This window comes from Callithrix jacchus, chromosome X (assembly GCF_049354715.1).
Source record: "Callithrix jacchus isolate 240 chromosome X, calJac240_pri, whole genome shotgun sequence".
Taxonomy (NCBI): Eukaryota; Metazoa; Chordata; class Mammalia; order Primates; family Cebidae; genus Callithrix; species Callithrix jacchus.
In genome coordinates, this window is record NC_133524.1 from 104078390 (window position 1) to 104098969 (window position 20580).

The window sequence follows — 20580 nt, forward strand, 5'->3', positions numbered from 1 at the left end:
ACTTAAAGAATACCTTCTGAACACTATGCCTCTACTCACGTCCAAAGCTGAGGATTTTGAAGGGCTGTGCTGCGCTGTGTTCTGTCCCGCACTTTCTGCTTTACCCACTTAAGCTGCCCACTGACCCAATTCCAAATACAGTTTCCACTTCTTTTTGGCTATGCTCCATTAAAATGTATCTGTTCAATGTGAACTCTCATAAAGTCCTGGACAATGATAGGTGCCAATCTTATTCATATAAATGACCTACAATGTATGAGACATAGCACTGTATGTGAGGGAATTTAATATAAAGTTGCTGAGAGATACAGTTGGACAAACAAATTCATTTTCATCCTGGTGTAGTCACTTAACTGGCTGTGTGACCTTGGATGAGTCAGTTCTTCATTCTGGATCTGTTTCATCATCTGTACATTGAGAGATTTAAAGTAGAACAATGTTTCCTAAAGATACCTGATCATAATAGTTGCCAGGACTACTTATTAAAAGCAAAAATTTGCAGGCCCCTCTCCTCAAGATTTGGATTTTAGAAAGTTCAGTGTCAATTATTGGTTATATCCTTATAGCAATCTTAATGTAAATGCATGAACCCAGGTGCAAAACTTCCATGTGCAAAATTCAGAACCCTCACTCTACCTCCAGCCTACCTGTCCCCTTGTTAATGTCCCCAACTGTCCTCTGCACCCCAACATGGATGCCACACCCTCAATGTATAGCCACAGCAGAGGTCACATCTGTTGGGGGTAGGGTACATGAAATCAGAGAAGGCGTAAAGGAGGAGGCTGCACCTGAGCTGGACCTTGAGGGATGGGGAAAGATTTTCCAGAGACAGAGATGACATAGTGAGGGATGGAACACAAGTGCACAGCATGGCCTCACCAGGCAAGAGCAGGGTTCAAATCAATCCTGGTTCAAACTAACTGCCTCTCCCCATGGCCCCCAGCTCCCAGACCTCGTCTTCATCAGTGTGAACTTCACTCACACACTCACACACAAACACACTGATACATGCACACAATATACTCACACATTCATTCACGCACTCCTACATAATAGACTCACACAAATCCTCGATGTACACTCACACATACACTCATACACGTACATATTCTCACATACATGCACTATTCACATATAGACACATTCATGCACTCTCTCACATATGTATACACAATGCTCCCAGGCAGATAGGCCTTTCTCAGTTCCAGTTCTCTGTCTCTGGGCAGGCAAGCCCCACCCCTCCATTGTTGTTACCAGTAGTCCCCTCCCCACTACTTTGCTGCACACGTGCAGTTGCCTAGTGGGCAGTGGGCAGTCAGTCCAAACTTCCCACTCTCCTGTCTTGAAAATGACCACCAGTTCTCGCACTAAAACATGCTTGATGTGTGGTTAGAATTGACTACTCTGATCATAGACCCAGTGTGGGTTTACTTTGGTAGTCAGGTCTTATCAAATCTCACCTTCTTGCAGAAGCCTTCCTTGACTACTCTTTCTAAAATAGCATCTACCTGTCACTATCTCCTGATATTGCTTACTTCTTCATCAGAGCTGAAATATTATATTTTTATCTTTTCTTTTGAAATAATTATAGCTCACAAGAAGTTGCAGCGATAGTACAGAGATATACCATGTATCTGTTACCCTGTTTCTCCCAGTGGTTATATCTTACATAACTATGTGCCATAGGTTGGACACAGTGGCTCACATCTGTAATCCAAGCACTTTGGGAGGCCAAGACAGGTGGATCACTTGAGGCCAGGAGTTTGAGACCAGCCTGGCCAACATGGTGAAATCCTGTCCCTACACAAAATACAAAAAAAGTTAGCTGGGCATGGTGGAGCGCACTGTAGTCCCAGCTGCTCAGGAGGCTGAGGCATCAGAATCGTTTGAGCCCAGGAGCACAGGTTGCAGTGAGCTGAGATCATACCACTGCACTCCAGCCTGGGTGACAGAGTGAGACTCCATCTCAAAAAACAAAATAAAACAATACAAAACAAAGACTATGTGCAATAGCAAAACCAGGAAAAATGATACAACATATGTATATGGTTCGATATGAATTTATCATATGTGGGTTTATATGTCCACAAACACAGTCAAGATACCCCATTTACCATAATGTAGTTATTACACATGGCATGCCTGTGTCAAAGTTTCTTACGTTTGCTACAAATATATAGACTTACTATGTACCCACAAACATTTAAAATTTTTAAAAGTCACTGGACAAGTCTATCACCAAAAGGATTCCTCATGTTGTCTTTTTATAACCATACTCACTTCACCTCCTACCCCCAATCCCTGCCAACCACTTTACATTTCTGTAATATTATCATTTCAAAAATATTATATAAATGGAAGCAAGACAGTGTGGCTCTTATCTGGAATTCCAGCTGCTTGGGAGGCTGAGGTGGGAGGATCACTTGAGGTCAGGAGTTTGAGATCAGCCTGAACAATATAGAGTGACACTTCATCTCTAAATATTTTCTTTTTAATTTATCCAGGTGTGCTAGTACACACCTGTAGTCTCAGCTACTTGAGAGGCTGAAGCAGCAGGATTGTTTGAGCCTAGGTGTTGGAGACTGCAGTGAGCTGATAGCACCGCTATACTCCAGCCTTGGCAATAGAGCAAGACCACTTCTCTAAAAAAACAGACAAAAAGGGCGGGCATGGTGGCTCACACCTGTAATCCCAGCATTTTGGGAGGCCGACGTGGGTGGATCACAAGGTCAGGAGTTTGAGACCAGTCTGGCCATCATGGTGAAAAGCCATCTCTACTAAAAATACGAAAAGTTAGTCAGGTGTGGTGGTGTGCACCTGTAGTCCCAGCTACTTAGGAGGCTGAGCCAGGAGAATTGCTTGAACATGGCAGACAGAGGTTTCAGTGAGCCGAGATCACACCACTGCACTCCAGCTTGGGCAACAGAGCAAGACTCCATCTCAAAATAAATAAATAAACAAAAATAAATAAATAAATAAAATATAAATATAATTATATAGTATGTAACCTTTGGGGACTGGCTTTTTTCACTTAGCAAAATGCCTCAAGATTCATCCAACTCACTGCATGTATCAATATTTTGTTCCATTTTATTGCTGAGTAGAAGTTCATGGTATTCCATGGTGTGGATGTACCGCAGTTTGTTCAATCGTGCACCCATTGAAAGGCATGTGGGTTGTTTCCAGTTTTTGGCTACTACAAATAAAGCTGCTATAATATTTGTGTACAGGACTTTTGTGGGCATAAGTTTTCATTTCTCTGAGATAAATGCCCAGGCGTATGATTGCTGGGTCAAATAGTAAGTGTATATTTAGCCTATTAAAAAAACTGCCAGACTGTTTTTCAAAGCGGTTGTGCCATTTTACATTCCCATGAGATATTATATTTACATGTTTATTTTCTCTGTCCCTCATTAGAATGTCAGCTCCGTGAGGGTAGGGACTATGTTTTGTTACTACTGGATCCCCAGCACCTGGCACAGAGTAGGCGCCAATAAATATTGGTTGAAGGAATTAAGGAAATCCAGCTTCCAGCCATCAAAGCAACCTAACCTAAAATCAAGTGTCCAAACTTAGGTGCAAAGCAAAGGGCCTAACATCCCCCCAATCTCCATCTCAACTTTCCCATCCCAGTGCCTCCAACATTCCCTTACTCCCTGTTCTGCTCACTCTGCAGGTCCCAACCCATGGCCCCTTTGCTGTGGTCAAGCTGATTTCCTTCTCCTTCTTAGGAACATTTTCTTCTTAGGTCTTACTGCCCTATGGACTTTTGTCCTTGTGCTATTCCACATCTCTTCTAATACATGTCTGTTTCTTTTAAGACCTGGTTTGATACTCATGTTCTCCAAACTGCTTTGCCTAATTAATCTCAATGAGCATTTCCCTAATTTGTTCACTCACTCATCAAGCCTATCAAATACCTACTATTCTGCACACTCTTCTAGTCTGGGAATATAGCAGTGCACAAGACAGACATGGTCCCTGCCCTCACCGAGCTTACATTCTAATTCTCAGCCTTGTGCTCTCCAAACCCTTGGAGCATAGAAGTGGATGAGCACATACACACAGGAGTAACTGTCAAAACATTTAATTACCTGTACAGTAGGAGTCAACCCAGTCAAAATATAAGCCGGCAATAGCTCCAGAGCAGAGTCCTGCAGGCCTCCTACTTGTGCCAGATGTTAATCCTTTAGTTGATCTATGTTTGTAAGGAGCTCCAGAAGGAGAGATCAGGTGGCATCCAGGAAGCTTAGGGCCGTGCCTTCTTACCAATCAGTGTGAAAGAATCTTTCCATATTTTGCAATTGGTATGGCCATCCTGACTGAATGTCAGCCTTGCATACATGTATAGTCGATTCTCATTATTTGCAGATTCCCTATTTGCAAATTTGCCTACTCCCTACAATTTATTTATAACCCCCAAAATCAATACTCACGGCACCTCCCTGGTCATTTGCAGACATGTGCAGAGTGTGAAAATTCTGATTTACCCAATGCACACGTTCCCAGCCAAGGTGGGACAAGGTGATTCTCTGCCTTCTTGTGTCAGTTCCCATACGGAGGTAATCAGAGGATGGAGACTATAGGGGGCAGTGCAGTGTAGTACAAGAAGCAAACTGCAGTGCTGGGGCCAGTCGGACGGGGTTGGAATCTTGACTCTGGCACCTGTGAGTGGAGTGGCCTCAGGCAAGTCACTTAACACTTGTGAGCTTCATTTTCTCTTTGTAAAATAAAGAACACAGAAGCTACTAGGATGAGTTGTTTTTAAAATTTAACACCATAATCTATGTGAAATATTGTAGCAACAGTTCATTATTCACTAATTCAGTGTTCATGGAAATGTTATAGAACATAACTACATTAACAAGACTCCACTGAGAGATCTTCTCACTTTAGCCATACTGAAAGCTTCCTGAACACCCCAACATGTGTTTCATGTTATACCTCCTACATCACAGAAAATAATACTGTGTTGACAGCAGGCACTTGGTATCTCCTGGGTGTGAGGAGACCTGCCTCTTACTGAACTCTTGTCATATTAAAGCTTGATTACCACTTCTTCCAGAAGACAATCCCCTGATAAGTCCAGAATGTGGCCCAGGAATCTGTTTTTGTAATAAAAATTTAGGAAACAATGGACCAGACAATCTGCAAGCCTCTTTCTATAAATAGCTCCTACATTCTGTGGTCGATAATAGCTTAATAGCTACTCCTACATACTGTGACTGGTAATGGTTCTTTCTTGTTTGTTTGTTTTTTGTGGGGTTTTTTTTGAGACCGAGTCTCGCTCTACCAGCCAGGCTGGAGTGCAGTGGTGCCATCTCAACTCACTGCAACCTCTGCCTCCCAGGTTCAAGCGATTCTCCTGCTTCAGCCCCCGCCCCCAGTAGCTAGGATTACAGGCGTGTGCCACTACATTGGCTAATTTTTGTATTTTTAGTAGAGATGAGGTGTCCCCATGTTGGTCAGGCTGGTCTCGAACTCCTGACCTCAAGTAATCCGCCCGCCTCAGCCTCCCAAAGTGTTGTGATTACAGGCGTGAGCCACTGCGCCTGGCTTGGTAATGGTTCTTGACCCTGATTATGCACTAGAACCATCTGAGAAGCTCTGAAAACTATCAGTTCTGATTCATTCGAGCAGCAGAGACAGGAAAAAAAAAAAGAAAACATAAAAATATTGATACTTGGGCTCTTGCCCTGACTCATTGAATTAGAAGCTCTGGAGATGAGGCCCTGGTATTGGCCTTTTGAAAAGGCTCACCAGGCTGGGCGCAGTGGCTCATGCCTGTAATCCCAGCACTTTGGGAGGCCAAGGTGGGCGGATCACGAGGTCAGGAAATCGAGAATACCCTGGCCAACATGGTGAAACCCTGTGTCTACTAAAATACAAAAAAATTAGCCGGGCATGACGGTACGTGCCCGTAGTCCCAGCTACTCAGGAGGCTGAGGCAGGGGAATCGCTTGGACCCAGGAGGCGGAGATTGCAGTGAGCCAAGATTGCACCACTGCACTCCAACCTGGAGACAGAGTGACACTCTGCCAAAAAAAAAAAAAAAAGGCTCACCAAGTGATTCTTATATAGAGTCTATCTCAGATGACATTTTCTTTGTAAGAGCGACTCATAGCATGGCAGACAACTAGGGAGATGGGTCACAGGAGTTCTTTCCTAGGGCCCCTCAAACCATACTGCATAGATAGCCACTTAACAAGCTTCTGCATATTTAAGGGTGTTCCTTAATCTTTGAATTACCAAGTAGTCCTCATGACTGACTGGATATTTATTAATCTTGATACCCTTAGACCTTGGCACACAATACGTACTCAGTAAATATTTCTAAAAAGATAAAGTACTGGATTATGGCCTAGTATGACCCTGGTAAAGCAAGCACAGACAGTCTGTTTCAAATGAAACCCTAGTTTTCTGGTTCTGAAAACAGCCTGTACTTAAAGAACTGGAATACCCTTTACTTGGAGCCACCTTCCCAGAAAAAGAAAGCCAAAGTAATCAGAACCACCTCAAAGAAAGTGATTTTCTACAGAGCTACCTGACGTATAGTGTTTGGCAAATGGTAGACACTCTAACCATATATGCTGAATTAATGAACTAATTCATAATTAATCTTAACAATCAACTAATATGTTTTATGCCGCGTCTACTATGTGCTTGGTGCTAGGGGGAGACATATTAATATAAAATGGAATCTGCTTATACAGCCTGGTTGGGGAGATGAGCGATGGTAGTGTGGATTAACAGGAGTACTATAAGAAATCCAGCCAGGGAAATGGAGGAGTTGGGGAGGGATTCAGGATAAAGGTAGAATTTGAACTAAGCTGTAAAGTGATGGCATTTAGCTGGTCAAAGGGACACTGAGGACCCAAGGATGGGGACAGAGAGGAAGTAGCATGAAGTGGGTCCAGGATGGTAACAAACCCAGGATGTACAGGGAGCTATGGACAGAACCACCAACTGCGGGAGAAGTTGATATTGGAGAGAGGTGGTTAGACAGTCAGGTGTAGTTTCTGGTGTGCTTTGGAAGTCAGGGAGAGGATATGTTCATGTCTAGGCAGACTTGAGTGTGGGAAGGAATGTCCCCTGGTTCCCTTAGCAGTGATCAGTGAAAACAGGATGATCCTCCATTGTCCTAGGCTCCCACAGTGGTTGCTATAGGAATTGATTATAAGCAGGCTCAGTGTCAAAGGCAGCCAGCCAGCAGAAGAGTGAATCAGTCAAAGCTTCAAGAACCTGAGCTTCATTTTTTTCAGTCACCAAAGCGGGACCCTATCTTGCTCTAAAATATTTGGCCCTATACCTGACTTTGGTCAAGATTTGACTGATCACAACCTTGACATCTGTACTAATACAGCCACCAATTATTTTAAATGATCATAAAATAACCAGCTGCTGAATTCTGCACTGAAGGAAAGGCAGACTCTCTCTTATATTCTTTATTCCACCAAACTGCTGGCTTCATATTTGCTTCAAGGAGCTTGCAGTGGCTCCAGAGGTACTTAGCAATTCTAGTCCCGTGTTTCAAGCCAAAATTTATTTTAGCCAGAAAGGGTGCCTGTTGCAAAATGAGATTCCCAGCTGCTTGGAGAAAAAAATAGGATCAGTGAAGAGCTCAAACATTCCAGCCTTAACATACTCAATTAATCTATGCTTAATGGATTGGGATGTCTTCAACAATTATAGATTTCTGGGCCCCACTCTTCCAGAGATTCTAACTTTTAAAATCCGGTGTGAGCCTAGGCATCTGTGCTTTAACAAGCACTCCTCAGTGATTCTTATCATCAGGCAAGTTTTAAAAACAGCTGGTTAGTGCATGGTTATGAATTAGTGCAGGGGTTGGCAAACTGTTTCTCTGAAGAGCCATATAATAAGTGTTTTAGACTTTGGAGGCCATATGTAGTAGTATAAAGCAGCCATAGGCAATACATGAATGAGGATCATGGCTGTGTTCCAGTAAAGCTTTATTTACAAAAACAGGTGGTGAGCAAGATTTGGCCCATGCAGGCCTGCAATTTGCTGGCCCGTGAAGTGTATCATGCCTTCCTGCTACCACATTCACATTTTGATCAGGACCTTCCCAATTCTCAACATTGTAATTCAAAGGAGTGCCCCTAATATTACGAACTTCAAGCCCCATAGCTAAGCTTTGAAGATGCTGTGGGACAGAGAGGCCTCTGAGAGACCCCTCATATCACACTGCAAAGCAGGCCTCATCTGTGTCTGAGCATAAGGCTAGACATGACTCCATGACATCTACCAGAGACCAGCTGGCAATGAGTGAGTCACCAGCATCAAGGCTGAAGACTGAGAATAGGATGGCATCTTAAAGACACCATCTTAAAGATGTCCTGTGAGGACAAGGGCCAATGAGGAATAAAGCATCAACAAGCTGAAAATAACTCTGAAACAGACACCTGGAAATTACTATAATCCCTGAAAATATTGACAATTTCATTTCCTCCTTTGTGGTCTGCTGCTATAATTATCTGAATCTTTGATTTTCAGTGGTACAAACAGAAACTCTCTAGGACAGTATCTAATCTCGCATCTTTGGTAGGGATAGCAAGTATGCCATCCTCTGCACCATGATGGATACATAAAAGGATACCAGTTGGGGTTCTACATTTGTTTGAGTCCATTACATAACACCAAGGTACAATGAGAACCAGTGGATGAACGATCAGGAATGGACTCCCAGCTTTAGCCTGCTGTGGAGGAACAACCACTAATCCAAGGCTCAGGAAACCTGGGTTCTGGTTTCAGCTCTGCTGCTCAATTATTTCAATACTTTGAGTAAAGTGTATCCTCTTCCCAGACCTCTGTTTCACATGTGAAAATGAAGGTTGGACTGCATAGCCCATTCAGATCTCTAGAGATGCCTTGTTCCACACACGGTGCCATGCAGGCATCTGAGGGCAGATGATGGCAGAGAAGAAAGAAGGTGACTGTCAAGTAGAAAGAAGATTCCATTTGCCTCATGTTTGTGGCACCTTGGTGGAACTTTGGATGACTGTGGAGATGGAATCAAACAGAGCTGCCTGAGGATAGTTACAGATCTTTCTATCTATCTTGCCCCTTTCTCTTGCTCCTGCCTCAGCCTGCAGCCCCCGCTCAGGATTGTAGCACCAGGCTGTGCAACACACAAAGGCATTTATCAACTCCATGTATAATCAATACTGTAATCACTTTCTGCAACGATCTCCAGCCCTGGATTTCATTGTGCTATATTGTCTGCTGCCAATAAATTGCCCCTTTGGCTCAGGATGAGAAGTCTAAGGTTCCTTTAGCTCAATGGTTCTTAATCTTGGCTGCATTTGGAAATCATCAGAAGCCTGAAAAAAATAATGATGCTCAGACTTCACCCCCAGGAATTCTGATGTAATTGGTCTGCAGTGGGGTCTGGGCTTCAGGATTTTTAAAAGCTCCTCCAGCATTTCTACTATGCAGCCAGGACTGACACTCACTGCTTGAGTTCCTGCTGGACTCAGGTGAAACAAGTGGCTTTTTGCAATCTGCCCTCTGTAGGGAATGAGATTGCTGGCTCTGACAAAGAACACAGCTGGGACCAGGGCCCAAGACACAATGAGGACGTTTGTTTCTGATGTATATCTTAGGGCCCTGCCCTCCTGTGGCTGATCTGGTAAATGAATCTCAACTGCAGCGTAAATGGTAGATAATAGCTTAAGATATTCCCAGCTGGCAGGGACCTTCAGGGCCTTAACACAAAGAAATTCCTGATTGTAGGACTTAGGTTCCATGGCAAGGCCCATAGGGGTGGTGGGTTTGAAGTGGCCCCAAAGCTGATTCACTCCCTAGTCCTCTTCATCCCAGTAAATGGCAATGCCATTCTTCCAGTTGACACCTCCCTTTTTCTCACCCTCATATCCAGTCAACATATCACTCTAATTCAGTATTCAAAGTATATCCAGAATTCACTCATTTTTCATCATCTCCATCATTACCATCCTAGCCCAAGCCTCCACTGTGTTTTAACCATTTTATTGCAATTACAAATATTGTACTTAGAGACCCCCAACTGGTCTCCCTGCTTTTGCCATTGCCCTTCTACACTTGTTTTCCACACAGCAGCCAGAAGCTTCCTTTTAAAATGCATACCAGACCCTGTTCAATCAAAACCCTGTAGTGGAGTGAAATCCGAAGTTCTCACCATGGTTTACAAGGTCCTACATGAACCAGCTCCCAGCTGCATCTCTGAGCATCTCCCATCCCGCTCCTGCTCCTGCTCCATCACTCCACTCCAGCCACCTTGGCCTTCCTTACTGTTCTTCATACACCTCAGTTCACCTCAGGGCCTTTACTGTAGTTTCTGCCCAGAAGCTTTTCTCCAGATAGCCTGGTGACCATCTCTCCCTCACTTCCTTAAGTTTCTGCTTAATGTCTCATCATCAGAGAGGTCTTCTCTGACCATCCTGTCTAAAATAACCCCCACAGTGACCAGGCACCATGGCTGACACCTGTAATCCCAGCACTTCGGGAGGATGAGATGGGTGGATCACTTGAGGTCAGGAGTTTGAGACCAGCCTGGCCAACATGGTAAAAACCTGTCTCTACCAAAATTACAAAAATTAGCTGGGCATGGTGATGCGCACCTGTAATCTCAGCTACTTGGGAGGCTGGAGCAGGTGAATCACTTGAACTGGAGAGGCAGAGGTTGCAGTGAGTCGAGATCACACCACTGCACTCTAGCCTGGGCGACAGAGTAAGACTCCATCTAAAAAAAAAAAAAAAAATTAAGGCCGGGTGCGGTGGCTGACGCCTGTAATCTCACTAATTTGGGAGGCCGAGGTGGGTGGGTCACGAGGTCAAGAGATCAAGACCATCCTGGCCAACATGATGAAACTCCGTCTCTACTAAAAATACAAAAATTATCTGGGCATGGTGGTGCATATGTAGTTGCAGCTACTCAGGAGGCTGATGTAGGAGAATTGCTTGAACCGAGAGGCGGAGGTTGCAGTGAGCTGAGATTGCGCCACTGCACTCTAGCCTGGTGACAGAGCGAGACTCTGTCTCAAAAATAAAAAATAAAAAAAACCTCCACAATCCTACTTGTGAATATATAACCAAGGGAATTGAAATTACTATGCCAAAGAGCCATCTGCATTCCCATGTTCATGGCAGCACTATTCACCATAGCCAAGATATGGAAACAACCTAAGTGTCCACCATCAACAGATTAATGGATAAAGAAAATGTGGTATAAATACACAATGGAATACTATTCAGCCTTTAAGAATAAGTAGATCCTGTCACTTGCTACAACATGGATGAACTTGGAGGACATTATGCTAAGTGAAATAATTATTTTTATTATAAGCCAGACACAGAAAGACAAATACCGCATGATCTCACTTACATGTGTAATCTAAAAAAATCAGAATCATAGAAGTGGAACATAGAATAGTGATCACTAGAGACTGAGGTTGGGGAGGGAATGGGGAGATGCTGTTCAAAGGGTACGAAGGCTCAGTTAGGAGGAATACGTTTTTGGCGTCTACTGCACAACACGGTGACTACAGTTAATAATGTATTATATATTTCAAAATTGCTAAAATAATACCCTCACCACTCCCACCCTAACTCACTCATTCTCTTGTGTAGTACTTTACCCTGCCTTATTTTTCCTCATTGTCCTTCTTTGCTACCTTCTTTTTGTAAATATACAAAAAGATATTTATTGTCTGATCTCTGCTGGAATGGACACTCCATGAGGCTAGGGAGTTTTGTCTGTCTTATTTACTGCTGTATACCTCATCACCTAGAACAGTGTGCGGCATGTAGTAGGACCTTACAAAATTTGTCAAATGAATGAATAAATGCCCCCTCTAAAGACAATGAGGATGCCCCTCAGTGCACCTCCTATATTTCCTGCTTGCTGGGCCATACAGAGCTCAGCAGGGAGCTAGAATCCAAGGAGCAACCAGGAAAGGCTTAGTTTCCAGTGTTTGCTAATCATGCTTCCTGCTAAAATTGTGGGAGAATTTTCAAGAACTACGAAGCCAGCGGTCATGGTGGCATGTAAGCCCGGGACTTTGGGAGGCTGAGACAGGTGGATCACCTAAGGTCAGGAGTTCGAGACCAGCCTGGCCAACATGATGAGACCCCATCTCTACTAAAAATACAAAATTAGCTGGGTGTGGGGGCACATGCCTGTAATCCCAGCTGCTCAGGAGGCAAGGCTGGAGAATAACTTGAACCCAAGAATCAGAGGTTGCAGTGAGCTGAGATTGTGCCATTGCACTCCAGCCTGGGCGACAAGAGTGAAACTCTGTCAAAAAAAAAAAAAAAAAAAAAAGCCTTGCTGACTTTTTGGCCATTTCTTACGGAATTGGATAAACAAAGTGGTGCAGAACCCAAAACTAGGAAGCCAGGAGACCTGGGTTAAATCTCACATCTCTATTCCCTAATAGTCTAGTAACTATGGATAAATCCTTTTGGATTGCTAGGTCTACTTTCTCCCATATCTAAAGTAGTATTCACTATGTAACTCCTTCCTAGGGGCAGGGCATGTCTGTGAGATGAATAAGATCATTTCTGTAAATTCTTTGGGATGCTTATATTCAGATGACATAAAAAAATACACCATTTCGGTCTATCTCACATTAAGAAAAACAAATATATAAAAATTCAATGTTTGTTATTACTAAAGAACTTTTGCAAACTCCCCTAGGCCTAGAGTATTAATAATGGGATTCAAGCTACCCAAATTCAATCCATGCCCAGCCTTTTCAGAACACACCAACTATACAGGGAAGCGTATCGCACATTGCCTTGCACCTAGTAGGTAATCGATATTTATTTATTGACTCCTTGATCAGTAATGCAAAGTATACTGGGACATCTTAACTCTGATGTGACAAAGGTCAGAATTTCCCCAGGGATGGAGAACTCACCAGCTTTCTGTTCTTTTTCCAGTCCCCCAAATCTGCTTTCATCAGTGCTGCGAAGAAGGCCAAGCTAAGGTCCAATCCTGTGAAGGTCCGATTTTCTGAACAGGTGGCAGTTGGAGAAACAGATGCAGTAAGTGCAGCTTCGGCTCCCTCTCCTCAGCCCCTGGCCATAATCTGCCTGGCTGTCAAGCTCTCGCTCTGGGGCTACTTATGGTGGACAGCTTTCCCAATGGGTTAGAGTGGGAGCATCCAGGTGCTGGAGGGGGAAAAGTAGTGAGTGAAGAGGGATATGTGACATCCAGAGAGGCCCCAGGAATTGTGGGGAAAGGGACTATATATTGATTCACTCAAGAGCCTTCTGATGCTTAGAGAAATTTCTATCCCTAACACAGTAGCTTACACTCAGAGCAAGTGCTCCATACACATCTCTTGCTACTTGACAGAAACAGGGAGGAAGTAATGGCTTCCTGAAGACCCAGGAATGAATGGCTGGTGAAATTGAGCTCTCTTCACATTTAAGTGATCCTGCAACTCCACATCTTGACTGGGAAAGGCCATGCAGTGATGAGTGAAGCTGCCTAGGGGAAATGATACAGACTCTCATTAAGGCACCAAGTTTTTATTAGACACCTGCTGTGTTCTCAGCACCGGAAGGGAGGCAAAATAACTATCTGTTCCCTGCTACTGGATACCTCTCAGCAATGTTGAGGGGGACAAGTGGTTCCGATTGAGATAATACAGAATCTACTACTGGGTGATATTGTTTCGAAGGACAGGTAATATTTGATAGCCCATGCCATGCAGCTGCCAATCTGGGGTGTCTTAGCCAGCCACAGTGTTTCTCACTGCTTTGGGAGGTTTACATGCAATGAACTGTCGGCTCCAGATATGCAAATGAGAAGAAGCAGGTGAAGAGCAGAAAAGAAGTGTGTTAAGCAGTCATGCATTCTAGCCGAGTCCCTCAGGAATCTGCAGAAGTTAGTGATATCCTGGTGAGGGCGGAGGGGATAGCTAGAGCTAACAGGCACTCATATGCTTTTGATAACTGTGACAGGCAGAGCTGTCTGAAGGCCCTTGGCATTTACGTACTGAGGCACAGCCGCAGTTGTCGGGAGAAGATAGCAGGCCCAGACAGAGAAGGGAAATCAGCAGGGTGCCAGGCAATTCTATATTATTTGAGGCAGAGTCACTGAGAAGAAGGGATAGAGGATACAGATGTCTTCCATCTCCATTTCCCTCACTCTCATTCCCAAAATCAGTCTATACCCTCCTCCATCTCTGCACAAGGAAGGCTGGCAAGCCCAGGGGACTACAGGACCCCACTGGACAAGCTGTCTGAATAATTGATAATTGGGATCTGTGTCAATTGTAGCAGAAAAGGTTTAAGAGACATGAAATTGGTGAGCAGAGGGGAAGAGGAATAAAATTGAGTCCCTGCAAATCAGGGTGAAACAGACCCCGAGATCCAAGTCACCAGAAAGAGTTCTGAGTGCTCGAAAACCCAGAGGACATATGACTTGGATTTGGGAAGCATTAACAGATTCATCCTACCCCATCTCAACATTGCAGAGTAATCAGTCAAGGGCAGGCCACCCAGTGAAGAACTCCTTCCCTTCCTCCCCCTTCCCCTTCCCTCTCCTCTCTTCCTCTCCCTTTTACTTCCCCTTCTCCACTCTCTCCTTCCTCCACCATGATTCCCCTCTCCATGCATCACAGCTAGGGTACAGGCATAACCAAGCCCCCACTCCAGTCTAATCTGAATGCAAATGCTACAGAGTAGCTGGGACCCACCTAGAGTTACTTCTTTTTCGTGGACAGGCCACCAGGCATAGTGCAAGGCTCTTGTCTGGGTGAGAGACAGACATCAATCTTCCAGCTTTCGCTACGCTCATGAAATTACCTGATGTTACAACAGCACCTTTCTCCATGCTGCCGCCAGTATAGACCATAGCAGCCTCATCACAGGTCAGGACCTGGGGGAGTCCAGGCCCAGGTGACTCCAGGCTGTCCTATCAACCCTTTCCTTTCATGTTCCAAGACTTTATTAAGCAGCCAGAGCAAAAATAAATCCTGTGGGCGTTCCTTGCCAACTCTATTTTAAGCAAAATCAATTAAGTAATTATCTGAGTCCAACCCAGTGTGCTAAATAAAACCTGCCACCGCGAGCGTCATTGGTTGGGGGATCCGAGGCCTCTGGGCCTGGCAGGAGCAAGGCATCTCAAGATTAGGGAGGGGACCAGGGAGTCACTCTTTTCCAATTTTATATTCTATCACTTCCCACCTTGGTTTGACCATAGCCAAGCTTTTCTCTTGGCTCCTCCCAACTATCAACCATACCCCAACCCAGGAGGAGATGCTTGTTCCTCTTTCCATGCTTTGTCAATGATCCGTGACAGTCTCTAGGTCTGGACTGTTCTCATCTGGCTTCTCAAATCATCCATACCCACTGTCTCCTTCAAAATCAAAATCCAGTTTGCCTTATCTAGGAAACTTTAGCCATCTTATACCTGTTGGTTTGCTTTGGTTTTATAATGTGTATGTGTGCCAAGTCACTATAACAAAAATTTAAGACTGGACTTAAATCTTCTGTAGCTCTCATAGAGGCTTAGCATAATGTCGCGCATACAGTAGAGGCTCAATGAATGCCTGGTGGCTTAGGGAATCTGGTTATCTCCGCAGCTTTTCCATTCCTATAGAACTGATGATGACGTTGGCCCAGGGAAATTGTTGGGATGTGTGTGATTGTTCAATAAGTACACATTAAGCATCTACTGCCCATTCGTTTAGCAGCCCTTTAGTGTGCACCAAACATGTGCCAGAAACTTTCTTTAGTGTTGGGACTACAAAGATAAATAAGACATCGTCCTTGTGCTCTCAGTTCATCATTTGATTGTGAAAGACAAATATCCTTCAAAAATATGATAAAGGTGAGTTTCAGTAACATAGTGAGACCCTGTCGCTACAAAAAGTAAAAAAATTACCTAGATATAGTGGCACATGCCTGTAGTCCTAGCTATTTGGGAGGCTGAGGTGGGAGGATCACTTAAGCCCGGGAGTTTGAGGCTGCACTGAGCTATGATTGCACCACTGCACTCTAGCCTGGGCAATAGACTGAGACCCTGTCTCAAAAACAAAACAAAACAAAATATGGTAAAAGCATTGTGAGAAGTGTGTATAAATTGCTATAGGAATGCATGAAAAACCACATCCAAGTATCTCATGATATTAGACCAAGGCTTTACAGAATACATATTTGAGCTGGGTTTTGAAGGATAAATAGGAGTTTGCCAAAGAGGAAAAGAGAAAGGCAGAGAGAACAGCCTTTTTTTTTCTTTTAGAGTCCTCAGAGAAAGAGAACAGCCCTTATTTAATGAATTTTTATTGAGAACTTCTGAATTGGAATCAGTACTGCCCACTACTAAAGAGCTTTTGAAAATGTCTGAGGACCTGATGTGATGACTCTCGCCTGTAATCCCAGCTATTGGAGAGGCTGAGGCAGGAGAATCGCTTGAATTCAGGAGGCAGAGGTTTCAGTGAGCCAAGATCGTGCCACTGCACTCCAGCCTGAGTGTCAGAACAAGACTCTGTCTCAAAAAAAAGAAAGAAAGAAAGGAGAAAAAAGGAAAGAAAGAAAGAAAGAGAGAGGGAGGGAGGGAGGGTGGGAGGAAGGAAGGAAGGAAGGAAGGAAGGAGAGGGAGGGAGGGAGGGAAAGAAAGAAGGAAGGAAGGAAGGAAGGAAGGAAGGAAGGAAGGAAGGAAGGAAGGAAGGAAGGAAGGAAGGAAGGAAGGAAGGAGAAGAAAGAAAGAAAGAAAGAAAGAAAGAAAGAAAGAAAGAAAGAAAGAAAGAAAGAGAGAAAGAAAGAAGAAAGGGAGGGAGGGAGGGAGGGAGGGAGGGAGGGAGGGAGGAAGGAAGGAAGGAAGGAAGGAAGGAAGGAAGGAAGGAAGGAAGGAAGGAAGGAAGGAAGGAAGGAGAAAAAAATGTCTGAGGGTGTTTCAGGTCATCCCAATGATTTGGTGTGCTACTAGCACTTCACGTCTCAGGGTCGGAGATGCTAAGTGTTGTGCAGGAGTGGGACAGTCCCTGAATGATGAAGAAACATCAGAGGTCTAGAGGTGTGGGTACTAGCAATAGCAATACGTGAGTCTGGAGACTAGGTAGGGGCCAGGTAAGAAAGGGCCTAGGGAGGGGAAAAGGCAGAGCCAAGGCCTGGATGGGAAGTGATCTTCGCTTGTGAAGAGCCTGGGGGAAAGGGAGGAATCAGGAGATAAGATCAGTCTAGAATCGTTGTAGAAGGTGTTTTTTAAAGAGTCAGAGATAAGATCATGTGGGTAAAGTAGACTCCAAAGGAGGCCTCCCATCAGTCCTTCAGGGGACGTGTGGTGATCCCTGTGCTCTGATTTATGGAAGTTTGAACCACAGTAGAATGTGGGTGCTCTGTGATGTCAAATTTTGATATGACTGTGTCATGCTGGGGAATTTGGTTCTGGTCCCCATGTATTATTGATCTGCTCTTTCCTCTGTCTCTGTCCTCTTACACCTTTGGCTCTCTGTCTCCATCTCGTTTTCTCTCTCCCTTCTCACACCCTTCCTCTGGCTTCCTACCTCCTTCTAAATGAGCCCCTCCCCTTGTCCTTTCCTGCTTGTTTACAGAAAATGATGAAGAAGGAAGCTCTCCTCCTCATCCCCAACGTCCTGAAGGTTTTCTTAGAAAATGGGCAGATCAAGTCATTCACATTTGATGGCCGGACCACTGTTAAGGTACATACAGTCTCCTCCCCCTGGATCAGCGTAGCCCTCTCCAAAGTATATGCGATTGTGTGTCCTGTGTTCCTCTGAGTCAGCACATAGCAGCTTGCCACTGGAGTAAGGTGGCCTTTAAGCTCTGGATGCTTGTTAGCACAAGGCTGCAATAAGGCACAGTCCCAGATGAGAGTGGTGGTGGAAATTTGCATGCTCAACTGTGTGCTAGTAATTGTTAAACCGTGTGTGTGCACTTACATTTGTGAACTGCTTTGTGTTTGTGTTACATGGGGTCCTTCAGGATTCTTAGGAACTAAGGAGTATGAAGATCATTAAGCCATTTATAAAGCAAAGGTGTTTTATATTGATACAATAACACCTACGCAAGTTTAAGCACAGAAATAAACGAAGTCTCTTGGGAGATTAGCTTAGCTATGCCTAGCTTTTTAAATAATCAGATCTCAAGCATTGAACCAAGATTTGAAAAGTCCAGCCATAGCCCCTTTGGCTGTTCTTTTCACAGGAAGAGCAATTACTGATCTGTGCTTCTTAACAGCTCAGCCAGGTGTCAGAAAGTCCTAGTGACTTTCCTCTAATCCTTAGGAATAGAAGTGATGATATGATTCACCCCCAGATTCAACTCTGCTCTGGGACAGAAATATCCATTCCTGCATCTTCTGGACTCTCTCCAGAAAGAGAATGCCATTCCCAGAATGAGTGTTTTAATGCAACTAATGCTACCCAAACTACCAGGCCACTACAGCATCTATCCAGAAAACCTAGCTTGGTCCACAGGTATCCTGTGGCTCCCACACTGGGAGCAAGGTAACCCTATAAGTAAAGAAACTCCTGAGCCAGCATGCCAAGAGGAGTTATCAGGTAGTCAGAATGGGTCTTGCCAGTGGTTTTCAACCAGGATTGCTGCTTCCCACTCTTAGAGAGCTTTTGGAAATGTTTAAGGGTGTTTTAGGTCATCCCAATGATTGGATGTGCTACTGGCATTTTATGTCTTAGGGTCGGAGATGCTAAGGATTCTGCAGGGAGTGGGACAGTCCCTGAATGAAGAATTTTTTTGAAAGGCTTAGGCCTAAGTAGGTCCCCAGGGGACCTAGGACCTAAACAAACTACTTAGGGTGACATGGAATGGTCTTTTGGCTATTGAAGTTCTCAGGCTATGGGAAGGGGCATTGAAACAGAACTAAGCCACCCAGGAGATATCCAAATGTGCCTCCCGCAGATGAGAATATCACTTTGTGTCAGAATCCTCCTTGGTGTTTTATTCATGGGTTGGTAGGTCCATTGTGGGCTCTATCTCCATGCTGGAGTGTTTAGTGCCCTCTGTTTCCCCTTGGAGACTTCTCTGAAGTTCCCCACCTCACATCATCAGCTCTATTGTGGCGTCCAAGTGGCCCCAGTCTTCCAAGATAGCAGTGTTCCCCTTGTTTGTGATCTCAATCTGACTCCAGGAAGGGTGTGCTGGCAACTTATTGGAACTTTGACAGGCTGCCAAGCCACTTGTCCCAGAGAGGTACCTGGGTGAATTGACAGCCGGCACAGGGGCTATTACACTTGTAACACCAGTTGGCAATCGCTAGCTTGGCTGTCCACATTCCCAGTGCAGCCGAACTGCAAAGAAAACCTCATCTGTCCCTGACAGAGCTCCAGCAACACTGGCGTCTCTGTGACTACTTGGACAACACAAAGAGATGCTCTCGAGTACCCACCAATTTCCAGCCTAACATTTGAATAACTGAATGTCTTTCAGTGTTCATTGAAGGGCTTGTTTGGCAACCGCAGTTGTAAGGATGCTTCACATTCCCGAGCATGATTCTTTCCAGCGTTTAGGGGCTGAGAGATGCTGACTCCATGAACACACACACATTGGAGCCCTGTATAAGCCAAAGTTACAGCAAATCGGTGGCAGAAGTCTCAAAACTGACATTTGTGCAGCCCCCGCTGCTGTGTTTCCAGACACCCTCATAGTAAAAGTAGGGCAGCAGAGCAGACGGAACCCAGAAGTAGTCAGATTTATGACTGTACGCAAAACACGCGACATAGTTCCTCTGCGTGGATACATTTTTCAGGTTGCTAAATTGATCATCTATAAAAACCAGCTATGGTCACAAATGAACATTTTGCCAGTAACTCAAGTCATTTGATTTAGATTATGAATCCAGAAATAGTATACTTTTTAATCATATATATGTCACTTTTGCTTTTGTTCATTCCTAAGAGTTGACAGACAAACCCAAGTGGATATTCTGACTTGTAAGAGAAAGTGAAGGGAGAACCAATACAGTGCCGTGCCCGGCATTTAGAAAATAATTTGCTGAGTAGAAGGAGAGAGGTAGCGAGGAGAGACATGACCTTCTTTTCAGAAACACCAACCTCTAACCTTCTGCATCTCTCCGCAGGGCCCAGGCCTCTGAGCAGGCACTCGGTCACTTTACTCATTGTGAGTCGCAGCCTGGGCTACCAAAAGGCCAGTGTTGCAGCCTTCTCCCCAGGACTATCTTTCTTTTCTTGGTGTTTAATCCCCCCTCCCATGTTTAGTCCTTAGAATAGCTTAAGGCCAGAACCAATCTCCCTCTCAAGGCTCTTTTCTGTCCCACAGGATGTAATGGTAACATTACAGGACCGCCTCTCCTTGAGGTACATTGAGCACTTTGCTCTTGTCCTTGAGTATGCCGGGCCAGAACAGAATCACAAGTTTCTGCTTCTTCAGGACAAGCAACCCCTGGCTTATGTAAGTAACACTTTTTTCCACATAGCTTTGCATGTGGCCTCTAGTAGAGAAGACCCAAGGCACTCCCTGTCTGGAAAATTCATAATGATATGCTCAGCCAGTTTCCAGAAGTCGCAGTTCTCACCCAAAGCTGGTATTATCCCCCTTCAGAGGCTTTTGGCAATGGCCTTTGTGAGC

At 44.5% G+C, this 20580-nt stretch overlaps 1 protein-coding gene across 9 annotated transcripts in view; it reads left to right on the forward strand.

The window, feature by feature from the left end:
* The window catches only part of FRMPD3 (FERM and PDZ domain containing 3), a 148387-nt gene that overhangs the window by 81659 nt on the left and 46148 nt on the right, over nucleotides 1-20580 (forward strand). For 8 of the 9 annotated variants that reach the window (XM_035288125.3, XM_078362994.1, XM_078362992.1 and 5 more), the window contains 3 exons: nucleotides 12943-13047; nucleotides 17568-17675; nucleotides 20272-20403. In XM_035288125.3, coding sequence (XP_035144016.3) covers nucleotides 12943-13047; nucleotides 17568-17675; nucleotides 20272-20403 — 345 coding nt within the window. The remainder of the gene's footprint in view (nucleotides 1-12942; nucleotides 13048-17567; nucleotides 17676-20271; nucleotides 20404-20580) is intronic. The other variant, XM_078362999.1, reaches the window with a different exon arrangement.